This window comes from Diorhabda sublineata, chromosome 5 (assembly GCF_026230105.1).
Source record: "Diorhabda sublineata isolate icDioSubl1.1 chromosome 5, icDioSubl1.1, whole genome shotgun sequence".
Classification (NCBI taxonomy): Eukaryota; Metazoa; Arthropoda; class Insecta; order Coleoptera; family Chrysomelidae; genus Diorhabda; species Diorhabda sublineata.
In genome coordinates this window covers 13150801-13166626 of record NC_079478.1, presented here as the reverse complement: position 1 = coordinate 13166626, position 15826 = coordinate 13150801, and the positions used below count along the sequence as shown (strand labels likewise).

Genomic DNA, 15826 nt, shown 5'->3' with positions numbered 1-15826 from the left:
GTGCCCACCCCATTCATTAAATTTCCAAATTATTTACTTTAATACTATATTTCTGATCGATTGATAAAGACTTTAACAAGCGTTTTGAATGTAGTAATATAAACACAAATGCGTTGTACAAAAATAAATTCCCCCAAAAACTTATACTTATCAAAGTTGACGCTAAGTGTGATGCTAGGATTATCAAGATATTGAGGACAATATTTACATTCCTCACTTTTTTCGCTATTGCCACCAATTTGGTTCAACTTATCGAACACTTTGTGATACCGCAGTTTGACAGAAATATACAATAAATAGTAATTATTTTCCACTTTTTCTCAGTTATTATGACAGTAAAACAATAATAATAGTTATTTATGCAACAAGTAATACTTTTTTTCACGATTAGAACGGTTTGACGGCAATTCTTACGAATGAAAAAAAGTTACTTTATTCACGAGTTTCATAAAAAAAATTTTCTATGTCCGTAAACTTTGATTTGAAATTTGACAAAACTTTTATCAATTTTTATTTTGTAATAGTAATATTAAAAGTACATCTGAGAGCATTGTTAATTTGAAGTGAAGTTATATTAGTATTGGTACTTGAATTGGTAATATTTAACATCGTCTATAGTTGTATTAGTACTTATTGGATTGTTGGTAGGATCATGAACATTTACAATGTTGCTTGAAGTCGAATTAGTTGTTCTCGTTTAAATTTTCACTGCGGAATCCATTTTGTTGTTTATTGAGTCGTCTACGTAACCCTCCACAGCTGTGTTGGATTTCCACCCACCGTGCTTCTTTAGTTGAATTATGTCACCACCAGAATCCACTAATAGAGACGCCGAAGCGCGTCGAAATGTATGGCCAGTGTAATTTTTTGGATTAGATATATTCAAATATGTTGCAATAATTTTTGAAAAGGTATTGATACCTACAACTTGGGTTTTGTATTTTCCATTTCTATACCTACTGCAAAAAGAAATGATCTGTTTTGATATTTGTGGGTCGTTGGTTTTAATATTTTTTATAAATGTTTACCAAGTTTAATGTATTGTCAGATATTTCACCAATATCAGTAAATCAACGTTGAACATGAGTTTTTGTATCAGGTACTGTGATAATTAAAACATTTCCGGTATTATTAATATAATTACACTTCATTTTATATAATTTCTCCCTCCGTAGAGCTCCTGCGATTCCGAATATTGAAGCAATCCGAAAAAAATATTTGAGCTAAAATTTTTTGCTGTCATAGCTTATGCATGAGATAATGATCTTCTGGAGCTTGCAACAGAAACTTATTAATTTCTTCACGGGCAAATGTTTTGGATTTTTCGAATTTTTTAGGTCTATAGCCAACTGATTTATTATTCTAATATGCAATGAGTATTTACTGATGTCTACGTCGTTATTCACCGTTAGGGTGCCTTTCAGTTTTGAATAAGTCAATCAAAGTGTTAAAGACTTCCACATTTTGGATTTAGTTTCAAAGTACACTCTTTCTGTGAAGTTGTTTATGCCTTTTTAGTACACTACTCCATAAAAGAATTATATTAATTTAAATACTGTTTCCTGGATTTCTCAGGGAGAAGATTGATAGTCGCTGCAGTTGCTGATTCAACATCTTCTGGTGTGAAGTGTAAGTGTAATAATACTACACTCGTTTTAATTAGAAACAAAACCGATTTTCTTTAAGGAATATGAAGAAATAAAAGTGTGACAGTTTAACGGAGAAACGAATTCACATGAGAAAGAATGCCCACTATTTTGATAAAATAATTTCATAATTGCGTTAAAAAAAGACACGTTATGGCACTTTTCTTAACGCAAAAGCGTGAAAAAATGAACCGCTACGGTATTTTTTTCACGCTTTTTGACTGATTCAGAAATTACATTCTTTATGAATACAAATGAATGAAAAAACGTGAATATTATAACGGACGTAGAAAAACATATTTATTTCAATGGTTCAATCTTCTATTGAAAATAAAAACCACATATTTTGAAAAATATCGCCCCAACACTCTTCTAAATATAATAGCAAACTTTTTCTTGTTTTTTTTCCCGTCCATACTTATAATAGGAATTGTAATGATTGAAAAGTGAAAGAATAATGTTGGGAGGAATATGACAAAGATAATTTCATTCGACGAATTAAAGGCAGAGTTGAAACTACTAAATTTTCGTATGAACATAGAATAGTTGAATTATACATGAAAAATGATGATGAAAATAATATTCTTATAGCCACACTCACCTTTCCTTGATATCTTCAATGTAAGGAATTCAAATATAATATGACATGGTTTGGGTATTATACACGAACACTTATAATTTTATCTAAACTTTAATCAAACTTATTTGTTATAATGAAGTAGGTTAAATTTATTTGTTGATCCATCAGACAACAAGTGTTTTGACAAAATTAGGTCGCGAGATGTTATTTGAAATAATCTAGCAAATCATAGAGGGTCTCTCATAAATAATGTCGGTTTCCAATGCATACTTTGTTTATCAAATAATCATACAAAAGTCCTAATATTCGAATATCTTCTTTGGATCCAATTTTTTTGTCACACAATTATTTCTCCATGGATCTGCATAAATAGTAACCTGACGGTGCAAAATTCGGGTTAAATACTGGATATGGTAGAAGTTCGATACCATCAAGTTCTTCTATATTATTTTGTGCAACTTTCGTAGTACTTGGTTCAGTATTATCTAAGAAGAGAAGGCGCTTTAGGTGAACTAAAACTGAATATATCTTCGTGAAAACCTCACACATTTGCATCAGCTGTTCAATTTATACTTCGGTATTGATAGCTGGAATTTTATAATCGGCGATTGTTGGTACTAGTTTAGTTTTCTGCTTCTTTCCTTGTAACCTTAATATTCCACGCAGGTGGATGATCTGAACTTGAATGATGACAACTTACTGTGTCTTCAATAAACAAAAAGAGAAAGTAAAACAATTGTAGTCTTCAAAGAACTAGAGACTAGTTTTAGAAAGTTACTTATGAAACACTCTAGTAAATAAAATCGTGGAAATTAATGATATGTAAGAAATAGTATTATTTAAATTTTAATTTTGTGGTAAATGGTATCCATTTTTATCATCTCAAAGATTCGCATTACAGAACTCTTTGGTGATGCTCTGTTTAGAATAAATCTCTTTCTATAGAAATGCAACCACTAAGCTGTGGTTTTTGCTAGCAGGTAGCAGTATGAAGTACCTTAAAATAATTTGAATTACGTGCCATGAATAAAATTTAAAATTGCCAGTATTTTGTGAAGGATGTCATATTGTAGTTCAAGTTCAGACCCCCAGCCGACATCAATTTCGTTAAAACAAATAACATTGTCCTGATAAATCTAAATTTAGGTGATCTTTGACATTATAGTGCTTATTTTGATTAATCATTGTGGGTGAGGTTTTTTTAAGCAAAACAGAAGATTAGGAACCTTAAAGTACCTTAAAATTCTTGCTAGTTTAAGGAATCTCACAAAAAATGTCCTAACAATCCAATATTCGTCACATATTGTTACTATTTTAATTCAATGCAGTGCTAATACAGTGTTAGAATTTTTGAATCAACCCTTGGCTTGGTAATTCGGAAAATTTGTTCCTTTAACGAAATATGGTGTAGAAAAAAGCAAAATGGATATAAGATGAGATCAATTTATTTATTCTTCAATAAATTCAATACAGCATTTGGTATATTCATGGATTGGTCATCTTTAAGTATAATATCAAAAGTGTCTTGCCATTTTGGTAATGCTGAATCAGGCTGAAAAAAAAAATGGTAAACAATTATACAATCACATATAATAAAAAAGCCGAGAGCAGCAGAGCTCCATTACGAAAGTCGAATTTTTCGTCGAATGAAGAATTTAACTAATACACAAACAAATCTCTCCATAAAATGGATTTCTTGGAAATGATATCAATTTTCAATCTTATTTCTTTATATGGAAAATTTACTATTCCTCAATAACTTTTCATTTCACAAGTTAACTCTCTTTCTCGAATGAAAATTCATAATTTCAATAGACCCGGTGGTTTCGAACCCTCTTGTTCAATTCCAATTGACAACAAAGAAAAAATTGTCATAATGACAAGAAATTTCGAAAATGGGAAGTAAAAAAAATCACTCTAGGAACGATCATACTCGTATTATTATCGTATCAAAATGATTTTGGGCGTTTTGTGCTAGAAGAAAACTTGAGAAAGACAACATCAACATCACTCCTACTTGCATGCGAAGTTCAAAACCTCTAGTTAAACTTTTTCTGGCCAAAAAGACATTCGAGGTCTCAAAAAATGGGAAAAATGATGTGCCCCCCATTTTTCTTCTAGTCATGCCTATCGTAATAGTCTAATTTGTCCTTGAAAAATTCGACTAAAAACTGAATACTGAATAAAACTGTGTGTAATACAATGTGTGACACTTAAATTCCTAGTGATAACTAGGGGACTGTCAATACTGCGTCACTTCATTTACATCTGCTTGACAGAGGCTATCTCTTCTACGTTTTACTTTGAGCAATCTGTGAATGTTGATCGTTTTCTGATGCGTTCAATATCAACAAGAAACTATCTGCAAGATGTTACACGATATACGAAACATGCGATATATTTGCGCAAAGATAGTGCCAGAAAGTTTCACCCATGAACAAAAACACTTTGATATGTTTTGCTACATTTAGAAACATGAGAGAAACTGTATAACTCAGCTCATCACTGAGATGAGACCTATATCTAACATGGAAGATGTAATCGTAGTACTAAACGAGTTAATTTCAGACGAGGATACTTTGAGCCTTTCCAATTTCTATTGCTATTTCATTCTCTTTGACTGTTGACTTAGTGAAAATTGACGTAGTCTTTCTCACTGTCAGAACATCTTAAGTTGATCATTTTATCACTTCGTTTTTGCCGTATAGTAAAAAAATTGCAATAAACCATCACTCAACGCTCTTGTCTATTTCTATTTAACCTCACGAATTTAATTTATCTCGTAACTCTGAAACTGACACCGACTCTTTCAGTTACCAATCACTCGAATATTTGTGTTAAGAAGAGTTTATACGAAACCAGCCAATATTGCTGGCGCCAGTCCTGCAGACAAGTCAGCGCTGGTCTGGCCCTTGTTGTTTAGACGAGGCCATTCATGGATTTTTCTTCGGGTGTGCACACGTTTGAAGTTAAAAAATAATGAATTCGCGGTACAATATGTTGAGAAATGAATCTTTAAAGAACATATCTGCACTATTAAGAGAAGTGTTGGTTGATATATTGGAGAAAAAAAGCGAAACGACTTTGGATAGGAAAATAGTTTAGCGTAGACCTATAACCGGAGCTTTTGTTTTCTTGCTGAAACAACAAAGATTGGGGTTGGGGTTGCGGGTTTCTGCCATAAACTTAGATGAGTTACTTTCACTTATAGAGAGCTCGATTCAGCGCCAAAAAACTATGATGAGAGATATCATTTTTACCGTATTTCCACATTCTTTCTATACGAAGTTGATTTTTTATATTTGTATGCATCACAACGCTTATACCACAAGCATTCATGCGCTCTATAAAGTTGTACGAATTTCAAAGTATCAGTTGAATTGTCTGCCAAGCCATCGCTGCTGGCTGTTAGATTCACGGTCCGTATATAGGATTACTTTCTCTGTGGGACTTCGGAATATAAAATATTAAGTGTGAACAGTATGTCCTCCTCATCCATCTATCCAAGGATCAAAAAACCAGAGCATCTACATTTCTCGCTTTCCGCGAGTCGTTAATTGAACATAACGTTCAACATCTCTTATACTGCGATTCGTTAATAGAAAATAGAGCTAAATATCTCTTACTATCCTAATTAATCACCATTGTCATTATTAAAATTCAAATAAAATTACTAAATAATTTAGTTTACTGGGTTATTTTAATCGATATAATCTGAATCCTCTAGATAATTGAATGTGTTTACCTCTCCATAGAAAAATCCAATTTTGAGTACGGTGTTTACGTTGTCTAATTTTTCCACCATCACAGCATCTCCAAGCTGATCTCCTATCACTATAACATTGCCCTTCTCTTTCAATGTGTTATAAAATTGCTTATCTTTAATACAATCGGTTTTATTGAGTTTGTGAATAGGTGGAGTTTTTAATCCATTCAGTCTACCTTCATGATCGAAGTTGAGGTAATTTGCGGCGATCTAAAACATATTTTTCAACTAGATGGTATTTTTTACGAAAACCATGAAATGTCACAAATATAATCAAAAAATTTTTCACCTCTATTTTTGAGTTTGAGACACCTTCATTTCTCATCGTAGATTCAATGATATCGCCGATACCTGCAGACACTAAAAGTATTGGGATTTCTTCTTCTTCTAATAAATTGAAAAATTCTTTTGTATTATCTCTAAAAAATAATAATTGGGAACAAATTATTTAAACATACATAACCTTGCATCAACTACTAAGAGTTATTAGCAGGGGAGACATTTACAATATTCATGAAATATTAGATTTTAGATAACAAATTTGTGTCTTAAAGATAACATAGCACTTCGTTTACGAATGAAGAGAGAATTGATTTAAAATTTTTTCCTAGCTTGTTGCGTTTTCTGTGTTCTTGACTAACGTCAATATTAATTAGTATTTGATGACTCATTTTGAAAAAGCAATTTGCCCTGTTTACTCACACAACTAAACTAGAATAGAAGTTCTTACGTCGGTCAATCATACACATAAACACTAGTTAATCAATGAATCAAACTATCTTTTCAATCGACCATCGATGGAAAAAAATGTTTATTTAAGAGTGGTCTTTGAAATAATAAATCACGCAAAAAAAAATTAATATTAAGAAAAATAAACACCAATAATAATCGAGATACAGCAGCAATGAGAAATTTTATATGCCTAAAGGCCGCTTGACATGGTGCAATACAACGTCTAATGCAAGACGCAATATTTCTTGATCAAAAGCATGCGCAGATGAAGTTCATCTGGTTGTTTCATGCAAGATCCTAACATCCTTATCGGTTTGTGCCATTTTTATTGTGTGCAAGTTGCAAACTAGTAAATTTGGGCTTAACAAATCAGCTGACTTTCGTAAAACTTAGCTTCGTTATTTTCATTGTTAGACTAGGTACAAAATATTAGTAAAAAATTGAGGTTAGGAATTTGTTTCCTTTTACTGTTTACAAAGACTTGTATGCATTTTCTTGCATGTTGTATTGCATTATGTCAAGCGGCCTTAAGAAATATCTAACAAGATAGTCAGCATAGAATGTATAACTGAAAATGTACTATCATGACAACGTACGAAATGTAAGAAACTGTTAGGGTAGCAGTTATATTGTGGCCAAATTAAAATTATTATTAAAGTGAAAGATTATAACTCACTAACTAAACACAACTCTTTTTTATATTATTGACACATGGTATTGATCATTTGAACAGTATCTGAGGATAAGTATTGGTAAAAAAACTGTCACAATGTTTGATTATTTATGATGTTTTTAATATTTATAAAATAAACGACAAGTGTTTTATACTTTTCATGTTAGACCATGTAATTTACAAAAATAGACATATTTACGTTTAAAAAAGAAAAATATGTTCTTTAAAGTTGTTATAGAACATACAATGACGAGAATTTTCTAGTATATTTTCAATGTTGTCACATACCCTATTACAAAACAAAAGTTCATTAAATAAATTTTTGACCCAGCGAGAATTACTGATGACAACTTACAGGAGCTGAGATAGGCGAAGACTATAACAAAAGTAACAGATAACAGATCTGCTGAATGTATCAACCTAAGGAACAAAAATCTACGAATACTAACAGGAGTTCTATCGGGGCATTGTTGCCTCAACAAACGCCTGAATACGCTAGACCTAGCAATTAATGCGGTGGGCGTGCTGATTTTGTTGCACAGTAAACGAAACCTCTATTCACATTCTCTCGAAGTGTGAAACACTATTAAATTCCAGAGCACTACACCTGGGAGCGCTTGAAATAGAAGACGAAGCTCTTTGGCAATTGAAGCCATCCTTCATTCAAGACTTTTTAAAAGAAGTGGGATTGGTGGATCAGTTGTAAGCACTGGGTTCTCCAGTATCACAGCAAGAAAGGGGATAGACTAAATAATTTGGGTCTCAGTGTATAGGAGACCCTAAATCCATACATACTGATAATAAAAATCCCACTAACTACAATGGAATTTTAAATCTAAAAAAAGTGATATAAAAATTGTTTACTTACCTTAGTTGCAATCCAAGATTCAAACAATGATCATCCAACTGATTTTTGGTAATAACGAAACCGCTGGAACAAAGATTAAAAAATACAATTGAATGATTTCCACGGATTTCATAGCTTATAGAAGGTTTGAACATTAGGAAATATCACTATTAAAATCACATAAAGATGATCAGTATTTTTTGCTTCCATTTATTAGAACCATTTTCACCACATTGATAAAGCTCACCTCACCGAATTTTTGAATTCATTATAAACTTTCTATTGCAAAATATAATTTCTACGAGAACAACAAATTTTTGTGACACTTAAATTATTCTTATTTCAAAATATATTTGAATTTTTAATAACATAGAAATTAAATTGCCACGAAAAACATTTTGGGAAAGATATGTTGTGCCATTTCTTCTCTGTTTTTGATATCTACAGTTTGAATTTCATTTCTAGAGATCTAATCAACTGTAATGTCGGTGATGAATGCTGGTCTTAAGGAGGTTGTTTGTTCTAGGAATTTTTGTTGTCTTGTGGGCTTACAAACTCCCCACAGAATATACACTAATCATCTTGTGCCAGATAGGAAATTCTGTATCTAGCTTGCGAAATTTTTTCTTCTGAAACTATTTTTTATAGAACCATTTATATACACGCATAATTTTTCCCTATTCAGTATTAATTATATAGTATTCGATGTTTTTATAGCCGTTCTTCAATTGCAAATGGTTCTCCCAACGAGAAGCTTGGACAGGAAGGTTACGATAATGAGTATTCGGTATAAGTCCCAAAAACGATAGTTCCATATATAAAAAACATTTAATCTTTAGTAATTCTATATACGTATATGTTGAATTTAAATATAAAATTATCGGAAATTTCTCGAACTTACTTAAATACTTCTATAGATTTAGACCACAGCTCTGACATTCTTGTCAATCTCTCCGAATATTCCAAATTTGGTTCACTCAAGTACCTAGTATATTCCTGTTTAATTTCAAAAGCACGTCGAGGAAGTTCTGGTGGAAAAAAAGGCAGTTGGTACAGTATAACTGAAAACAATAATCTGTTTAACATATGAGTTGGGTTAATTAATCTAAATGACATAAAATTTATTAATTATTAATATTGTACAAAATTCTTGTTATATAAGTGGAGATTGCATCTCCCAATTAATTTTGTGGACAATCTGTTATGATTATTGTTGTTGTTGTTGTGGTTATCAGTTCTTTTGATACGGAACTTTGAAATTAGTGGGTTTTGAATTTTGAGAAATATTTCATATCGATGTTAATGACTCTAATATTTGATAAAAATCTTATAAAAAGTCATTAAACGAAATAAATGAAGGTAAATCTTTTCGAAGAGTAGATTGCATCAAAGTCGAGTTTTTCGGTAATAATAGGTGTTGATATTGCATCCCTTGAATCTACTGGTAGATTAAATATACTTAGTGAAACTAAATTAGTAATAATTATATCCAATAAGTGACGTAATTCAATGTATTGAGATTTAATTAAGGGTGGAATATTTAAAATTTTTAACATGTGTGGGTGCACTATCAGTCGTTTATTCCCAAAAGGTTTTTATAACAAACTAATGGCGTTTTCGTAATTATCATAAGAAATAGTTGATGATTCGATGACGCGTGTCGCTTTTTCCTAACACCTACGAAGTAAACAAAATTTGTGTATTTGTATCATCGTGTAATAAGGCCTTGAAAGAATCATAAAAAGAAAACCAATCGCTATAATAACCAGAGATGGTTGGTAAAGGTAAAGGTTTTAAGAATGTGTTGCTTTCTGCATCAATATCGTTTTTGTTTATAATTATAAAAGTACAATTTTGATTAGAGGAAGTGGTCTTTCCTTATTGGTTTCTTTTTCCCAAGCAATAGTTTCAGCTCAACGTTTTTTTGTAGGTGCAAACATTAACATTTTAATGTAATAAGTTTTAGAAATTTCGATTCGAAAGATCTATAACTCGCGATTTTAACGAAAAGGTATTGTCGCCAAACCTAAATTCGTTAACAGCTTATATAGAAGCTTTAAGAGCTCACAAGAAAGTGTGAAGATCATAGGCTAATTAGCCTTATGAGCCACTCCCTAAAAATATTCCTAAGAATAATACATCAGAGATTATATAGAAAATGTGATAATAATATAAGCGACTCGCAATTTGGATTTAGACAGGGGTTAGGTATAAGAGAAGCAATAGTCGCAACATAGGACCTTGTACAGAGCTGCTATGACCAAAAAAACATACGTTACGCCGATGACACAGTGCTTTAAATATCTAGGAACATGGCTCTATGAAGAATGGTCGTCGGACGGTGAAATAAAATGCCGAATTGAACAAGCTCGAAGTACATTCATAAAATATAAATTTACGGTATGGAGGGTTGGATCCTTAAGGTAAAAAACATCAACAAATTAGAGGCATTCGAAATGTGGGTATATCGAAGAATCCTGAAGATACCATGGACTGCCAAAGTGAGGAATGAGGATATTCTCAGGCGTATCAATAATGACCGTGAACTCTTTAACATCGTGAAGAAACGAAAGATTGCATACCTTGGCCATATAATGCGAGGCCATAAATATCAATTCCTTCAGCTGATAGTCGAGGGCAAGATTGAAGATAAGAGAGGATTGGGACGGAAGAGGATGTCATGGTTGCGGAACGTGAGGCAGTGGACAGGTATATAAGATATTCAGACATTGATCAATACCGTTAGAGATAGAGAAGCCATGAAAAATGTGGTCGCGAACATCCATTAATGGATAAGCATTAAAAGAAGAAGAAGAGCTCGTCTTCTGTTATTAAGTTCTTGTAAACTCATTTTTAGTATAATTTGATAATCAAAATAATAGTAAAATTACGCGATGAAGCTTGCCTGGTAGGAAGGAATCAGAAAGGAAATGATCCACCATTCTTGGTCAGGTACCTGTTTAACTGTTGATTCTCCTGTATTTGTTCCAAATGATCGTCTTTTGATTTATCAGAAGAGATGTTCAAACAAATTGTTTTCACTGATTCTACTTTCACTTGTAAGTTGATTCAATCCGGTTCGAAACGAATCAAATGTTGCTTGTATTCGAACTACCGATTTTTTAAAATGTGTTTTTTTTGTACAAATATTTTGGAATAAAAAACAAATTTTGATGATTACGATGAAATAAGCTAAAGCGGGCATGGTAACACCTCCGGTAGTGGAGAAATGGGAATCCTTTCGCCAATATACAAAAAAAGGAGAGTGCCAAAAATATAACAACTACGGAGCCATTACCTTACTAAGTAACAAAAAATATCTGTCAAAATGATAAAAAAACGATGAGGAAAAAATTAGAAGGAGCTCTAGAAGCTCAGTTAGTTTGAATTTCCACCTAAAAGAGGTAAACATATAGCAATTTTTATAATGAGAAAAACATCGGAGAAAGCAATACAATAAAAAAATTGATATCTGTGCTTCATTGATTTAAAGAAAACATTCGTTACTATAGATAGAGGAGACTTATGTATGATATTACAACAGAAAGAAATAATTTGAAATTTAATCGAAAGCAGTACTTTGTACAGCAATAACCAAAAATGAAGCAACAAGAAGCGTCAAGAAATTTTGAAACAAACAATAGAGTAAATCAAAATATAAAAATTGCATATTAAGTTACTGAATTTATTAATTTGGAAAGAACGAAGATCATAAATCAAAATTTCACAATATACTGCCAAACACTGTATTAACATAGAAATACTCGTAGATAAAAAAGTATGAAGCTAGGAAATAATCAAAGAAAACTACTAAACTACTAAACGCGATAAAAACATCATTAATAGTTAAAAATGAGATACCTATGGAAATACGAGTAAAGAACCAGATCCAATTAGATCACATAAAAAATGAAACATACAGACGAATATTGAATAGAAAACCTTCATAACACACAGAAGAGAATCAATTAAGATTGCTGAAACATGTTGAAAGAATGAATGAGATAAGAAAAATATTCGAAGTCATAAGAGCAATAAATTTCACAAGTAGAGGGAGACCAAGGAATACCTGGATAAACGAAATCAATTAAGCTACTGAGAATGAGAGGGAAAAACTACACGAGATGCTCTTACAAATACAAGTTTCGAAAGAGATGGAGAAAATTTCATACAAAAGACTTGAAAAGAAAAGTCTTAGTCCCACGTTTATTGATATGGGCTTTCGCTAATCACTGGAAAAGTGTCTTTTCTAATTCAATGATAGGGTCAAAACGTTAGTTAAGGGCTCAGTTTTTATACATCTATCAATTCCACACTCGTACCAGAAGATGAGCTGTACCTTCAGAGTGGCAATACGTGATTCATAAATTTGATGCTATAACTAAGAAATAATTCTATATTTACTTAAATTTATGACCAACTTACGATAACCGTGCGATTGCGTCTTATTATTCACGTGTTGCTTTGTTATAGTACCATCAAAATCGGATATCACTTGAACTTTGGAAATACCATCTTTGATAAGTTTTTCTAATTTTTCATTAACTGCTGAACGATTTCTAATGATCATTTCATTTTTGGCAACCAACTCCAATTGTTTAACGTAGTCGGCCATTTTTCTGCAAAATACATAAAAACCATAGAGGACTATCGATGTAAATTTAGGACAAGCATCTGTGTTGATTGAATTTCAGGAAATTGACTGTCCTACCAGAAGACAACTATTTCATACTTTATTGATTAATTCGTATTTTTTTTCTGATTCTACAACCGGTTTCCTTAATCAATTTTATAACATATTTTTTGTTGTTTGTGATATTAGAAGGAAGTATTGTTAAAGTTCTTCCATCAAAGTCCAGTTTGCGAAATATCTCAAGCAAAAAAATTACAAAAAAGATCCTTGGAGTAATATCACTTAACAACATCTAACTGCCTATTTCTCATTTTTTCTGAACTTTTGAAGTATAAAAGATGTTAAGGCAATTAGAAGACTTAGAATTAGCCACACCCAACGTACACACGGTTATCTGGGAGGAATTCATGTCGACATGTTAGCCAAAATTTCCATTCTACTATAATCATCTGTACTGTATAGGATACTCAACTATATATATAAAATTTGATCTGAATTCTAATTTCAAGGAATACTAAACTGCTCTACAGACGAGATAAAGAAACTTTTAAGAGTTCCTCAAACCTACCAGCTTACCAACTTATGTGATTTTTGTTCCTGTTAAAAAAATATTATGATATATCTAGAAGACATGTTATATGCCAGTTGATTATTTTGACTAGTTTGAAATATGATTACAAATAGGCAAGCTGGAGTAGAAGTGACTGAAATAAAAGCTGATTTTTGTCACTTTTCTATAACATTTGAATACGCATATCTATCTAAAATGTATAAATACTTGTAGGTATGAGCTTTAAATAGGATTTATTCAATAAAAAAATAAATTTCCAATTTCTCCACGTTGCTCTGCTGGTAGAATCCGATATTCAACTAAGCGATTTCACGCGATTAGAATGAGTCATAATCAAATTGTTAGACAGTGAAATGTATGAATTAAAAATATATTTGAATATTTTCAAAAAAAAAACTGCTATTATTACGAAATTATTATATGTATATACTTACTTTTATTACCAAATATGTGCGAATGAAATAAAAAGTAACACAATAAAAAGAATCAACTGATGTTTAAAATACCAGTTACTACATATATCAAAGGTATCTGTAGACTTGCGTAAACATATGATAATTATAAGTATTTAATTTGTAGTTACATTGCATACTTAAAACGTATAAGTATATAAAAAGTATTTATAAATAAATTTTCGTAAAGATTCCTATTAGAAAACGAACGAAAGTGATGCTCCGTTATCGCCTGCATGGAAAGAATTGATATTTTAAAATCTATGAAAATAATAGGTTAGGATATATGGAATATGGTAAAATTAATTAAACAACAAAAAACTGATTCAAACTATTCATATGAGGGGCCACGGGGAAAAACGATCAAAGTCCAATTTTTTGCCAAATTCAAGGGAACTGTTTGATTATTACAAGTAGCTTTCAACTGTACTATCATTTAGGCGAGAAAGATCATAGTTACTGAGTTATAACAGTCAAAAGATTGGAACTATCGGGGAAGAACGATCATAGTCCACGGGCAAATGCGATCAAGGTCCATTTCTCTCCCCTCAACCAATACAACATATCAGCTTAGTTTTCTCTCGTTACTGTGTTGTTGGACAGATCTATAACCCCAATCTAACCTCTTTTAATATTTAAATTGCAGTATTTTGAGTGATTTTAGTGAAACAGGCAGTGTAGATGGGACTAATAAACAAGGTAATGTGGAAAAAAGGTTGGAGTTAAGAAGAATGAATAGGTATAACAAACAGAATCAGTATTTATGTGGATTGATCACCGTTGTTCCTGATCAGCGGCTTCGCAACAGAAAGGATGATGCAGAGGCAAGTAATACCTTGTCCTCTTATTCTTATCGTGTACGTGCTCATGTTGATGATAGCGATACATTAATGGATGTAACAGTTTGCCACAAAGCTTTTTTAGCCTTACACAGTATAACAAACCGCCGTGTACAAACGTTAAAGAAACAGTTTACTGAATTTGGTGAAGCCAAAATAGATGGTAAACACTAAAAAGACCAAATTAACTGTCAAATGAAACTAAATTAATAGTTATTGACTTCATTAAATCACTTAAAGGGATGAAATCCAACTATTCATTAAAAAATACATCAAGGGTGTATTTGCCTGAAGAGCTAAATAAAGCAAAATTGCATGGAATGCTCAATAAGGCTATCATAGATCACCGTGGTGGTTCGACATTTCGCGAAATTTTTTATGGAAACTTCAATATTTTTCCTCGAAAGGATACATGCAGCATTTGTGATTTACTTAAATCTGAGATTTCAGTCTTAGAATATAAAATTGCAAAGACTACTGACGAAGAAATTAAAGCATCATTAGCGAAAGAACTATATAAAAAGGAGAGTAAAAAAAGTACAATTGGCTAGAAGTGAAAAGTTTTATTCAATCAAAAGAAACTGTCGCAAAAAAGCTAGAAAAAACGAAGAAGTTGAGGTAATTATAATTGACTTAATCAACCTAATCAAAAAAATCTACCTACTCCTAATATAACTACGTCTGACGTGTACTACCGTCCTCAACTGAACTTCATTTCCTTCAAAATTCATGTGTTGTCAGACTCGACATCAGTATTTCACACATACGACGAAAGTGTCGCTCGAAATGGGGCTGATGATGTTTGCTCCATGCTAAAACACTTCTTTGAAAATATCCTGATCCCAGCAGTGAAGCACTTAGTTATTTTCTGACTCGTGCGCAGACCAAAACAAGAACTTTACGGTTATACGTTTGTTTTTTCACTACACAGTTTGTACACTGAAACAATATCAGACTGTTAAAGTGGTCTTCCCCATGAGTCTTGTGAACCAGAAATTGTACACTGAGACATCCGATGACTAGAGGGATGTACTCAGAAAAAGCAGAATCAAACCTTCATCGTTCAAAGTAATTAACTGCGGCAATG

At 32.0% G+C, this 15826-nt stretch overlaps 1 protein-coding gene across 1 annotated transcript; it reads right to left on the bottom strand.

Annotated features, from left to right (window-relative positions):
- Window positions 1-3655: 3655 nt before the first annotated feature.
- On the bottom strand, window positions 3656-13989 carry LOC130444042 (cytosolic 5'-nucleotidase 3-like). The gene is made up of 7 exons (XM_056779011.1): window positions 13883-13989; window positions 12670-12863; window positions 9146-9305; window positions 8266-8328; window positions 6282-6411; window positions 5972-6202; window positions 3656-3778 (listed from the first exon to the last, which is right to left on the bottom strand). The coding sequence occupies exons 2-7, from the start codon at window positions 12857-12859 to the stop codon at window positions 3671-3673; spliced, it is 882 nt and encodes a 293-aa protein (XP_056634989.1). The 5' UTR covers window positions 12860-12863; window positions 13883-13989; the 3' UTR covers window positions 3656-3670.
- Between the last annotated feature and the right edge of the window lie 1837 nt (window positions 13990-15826).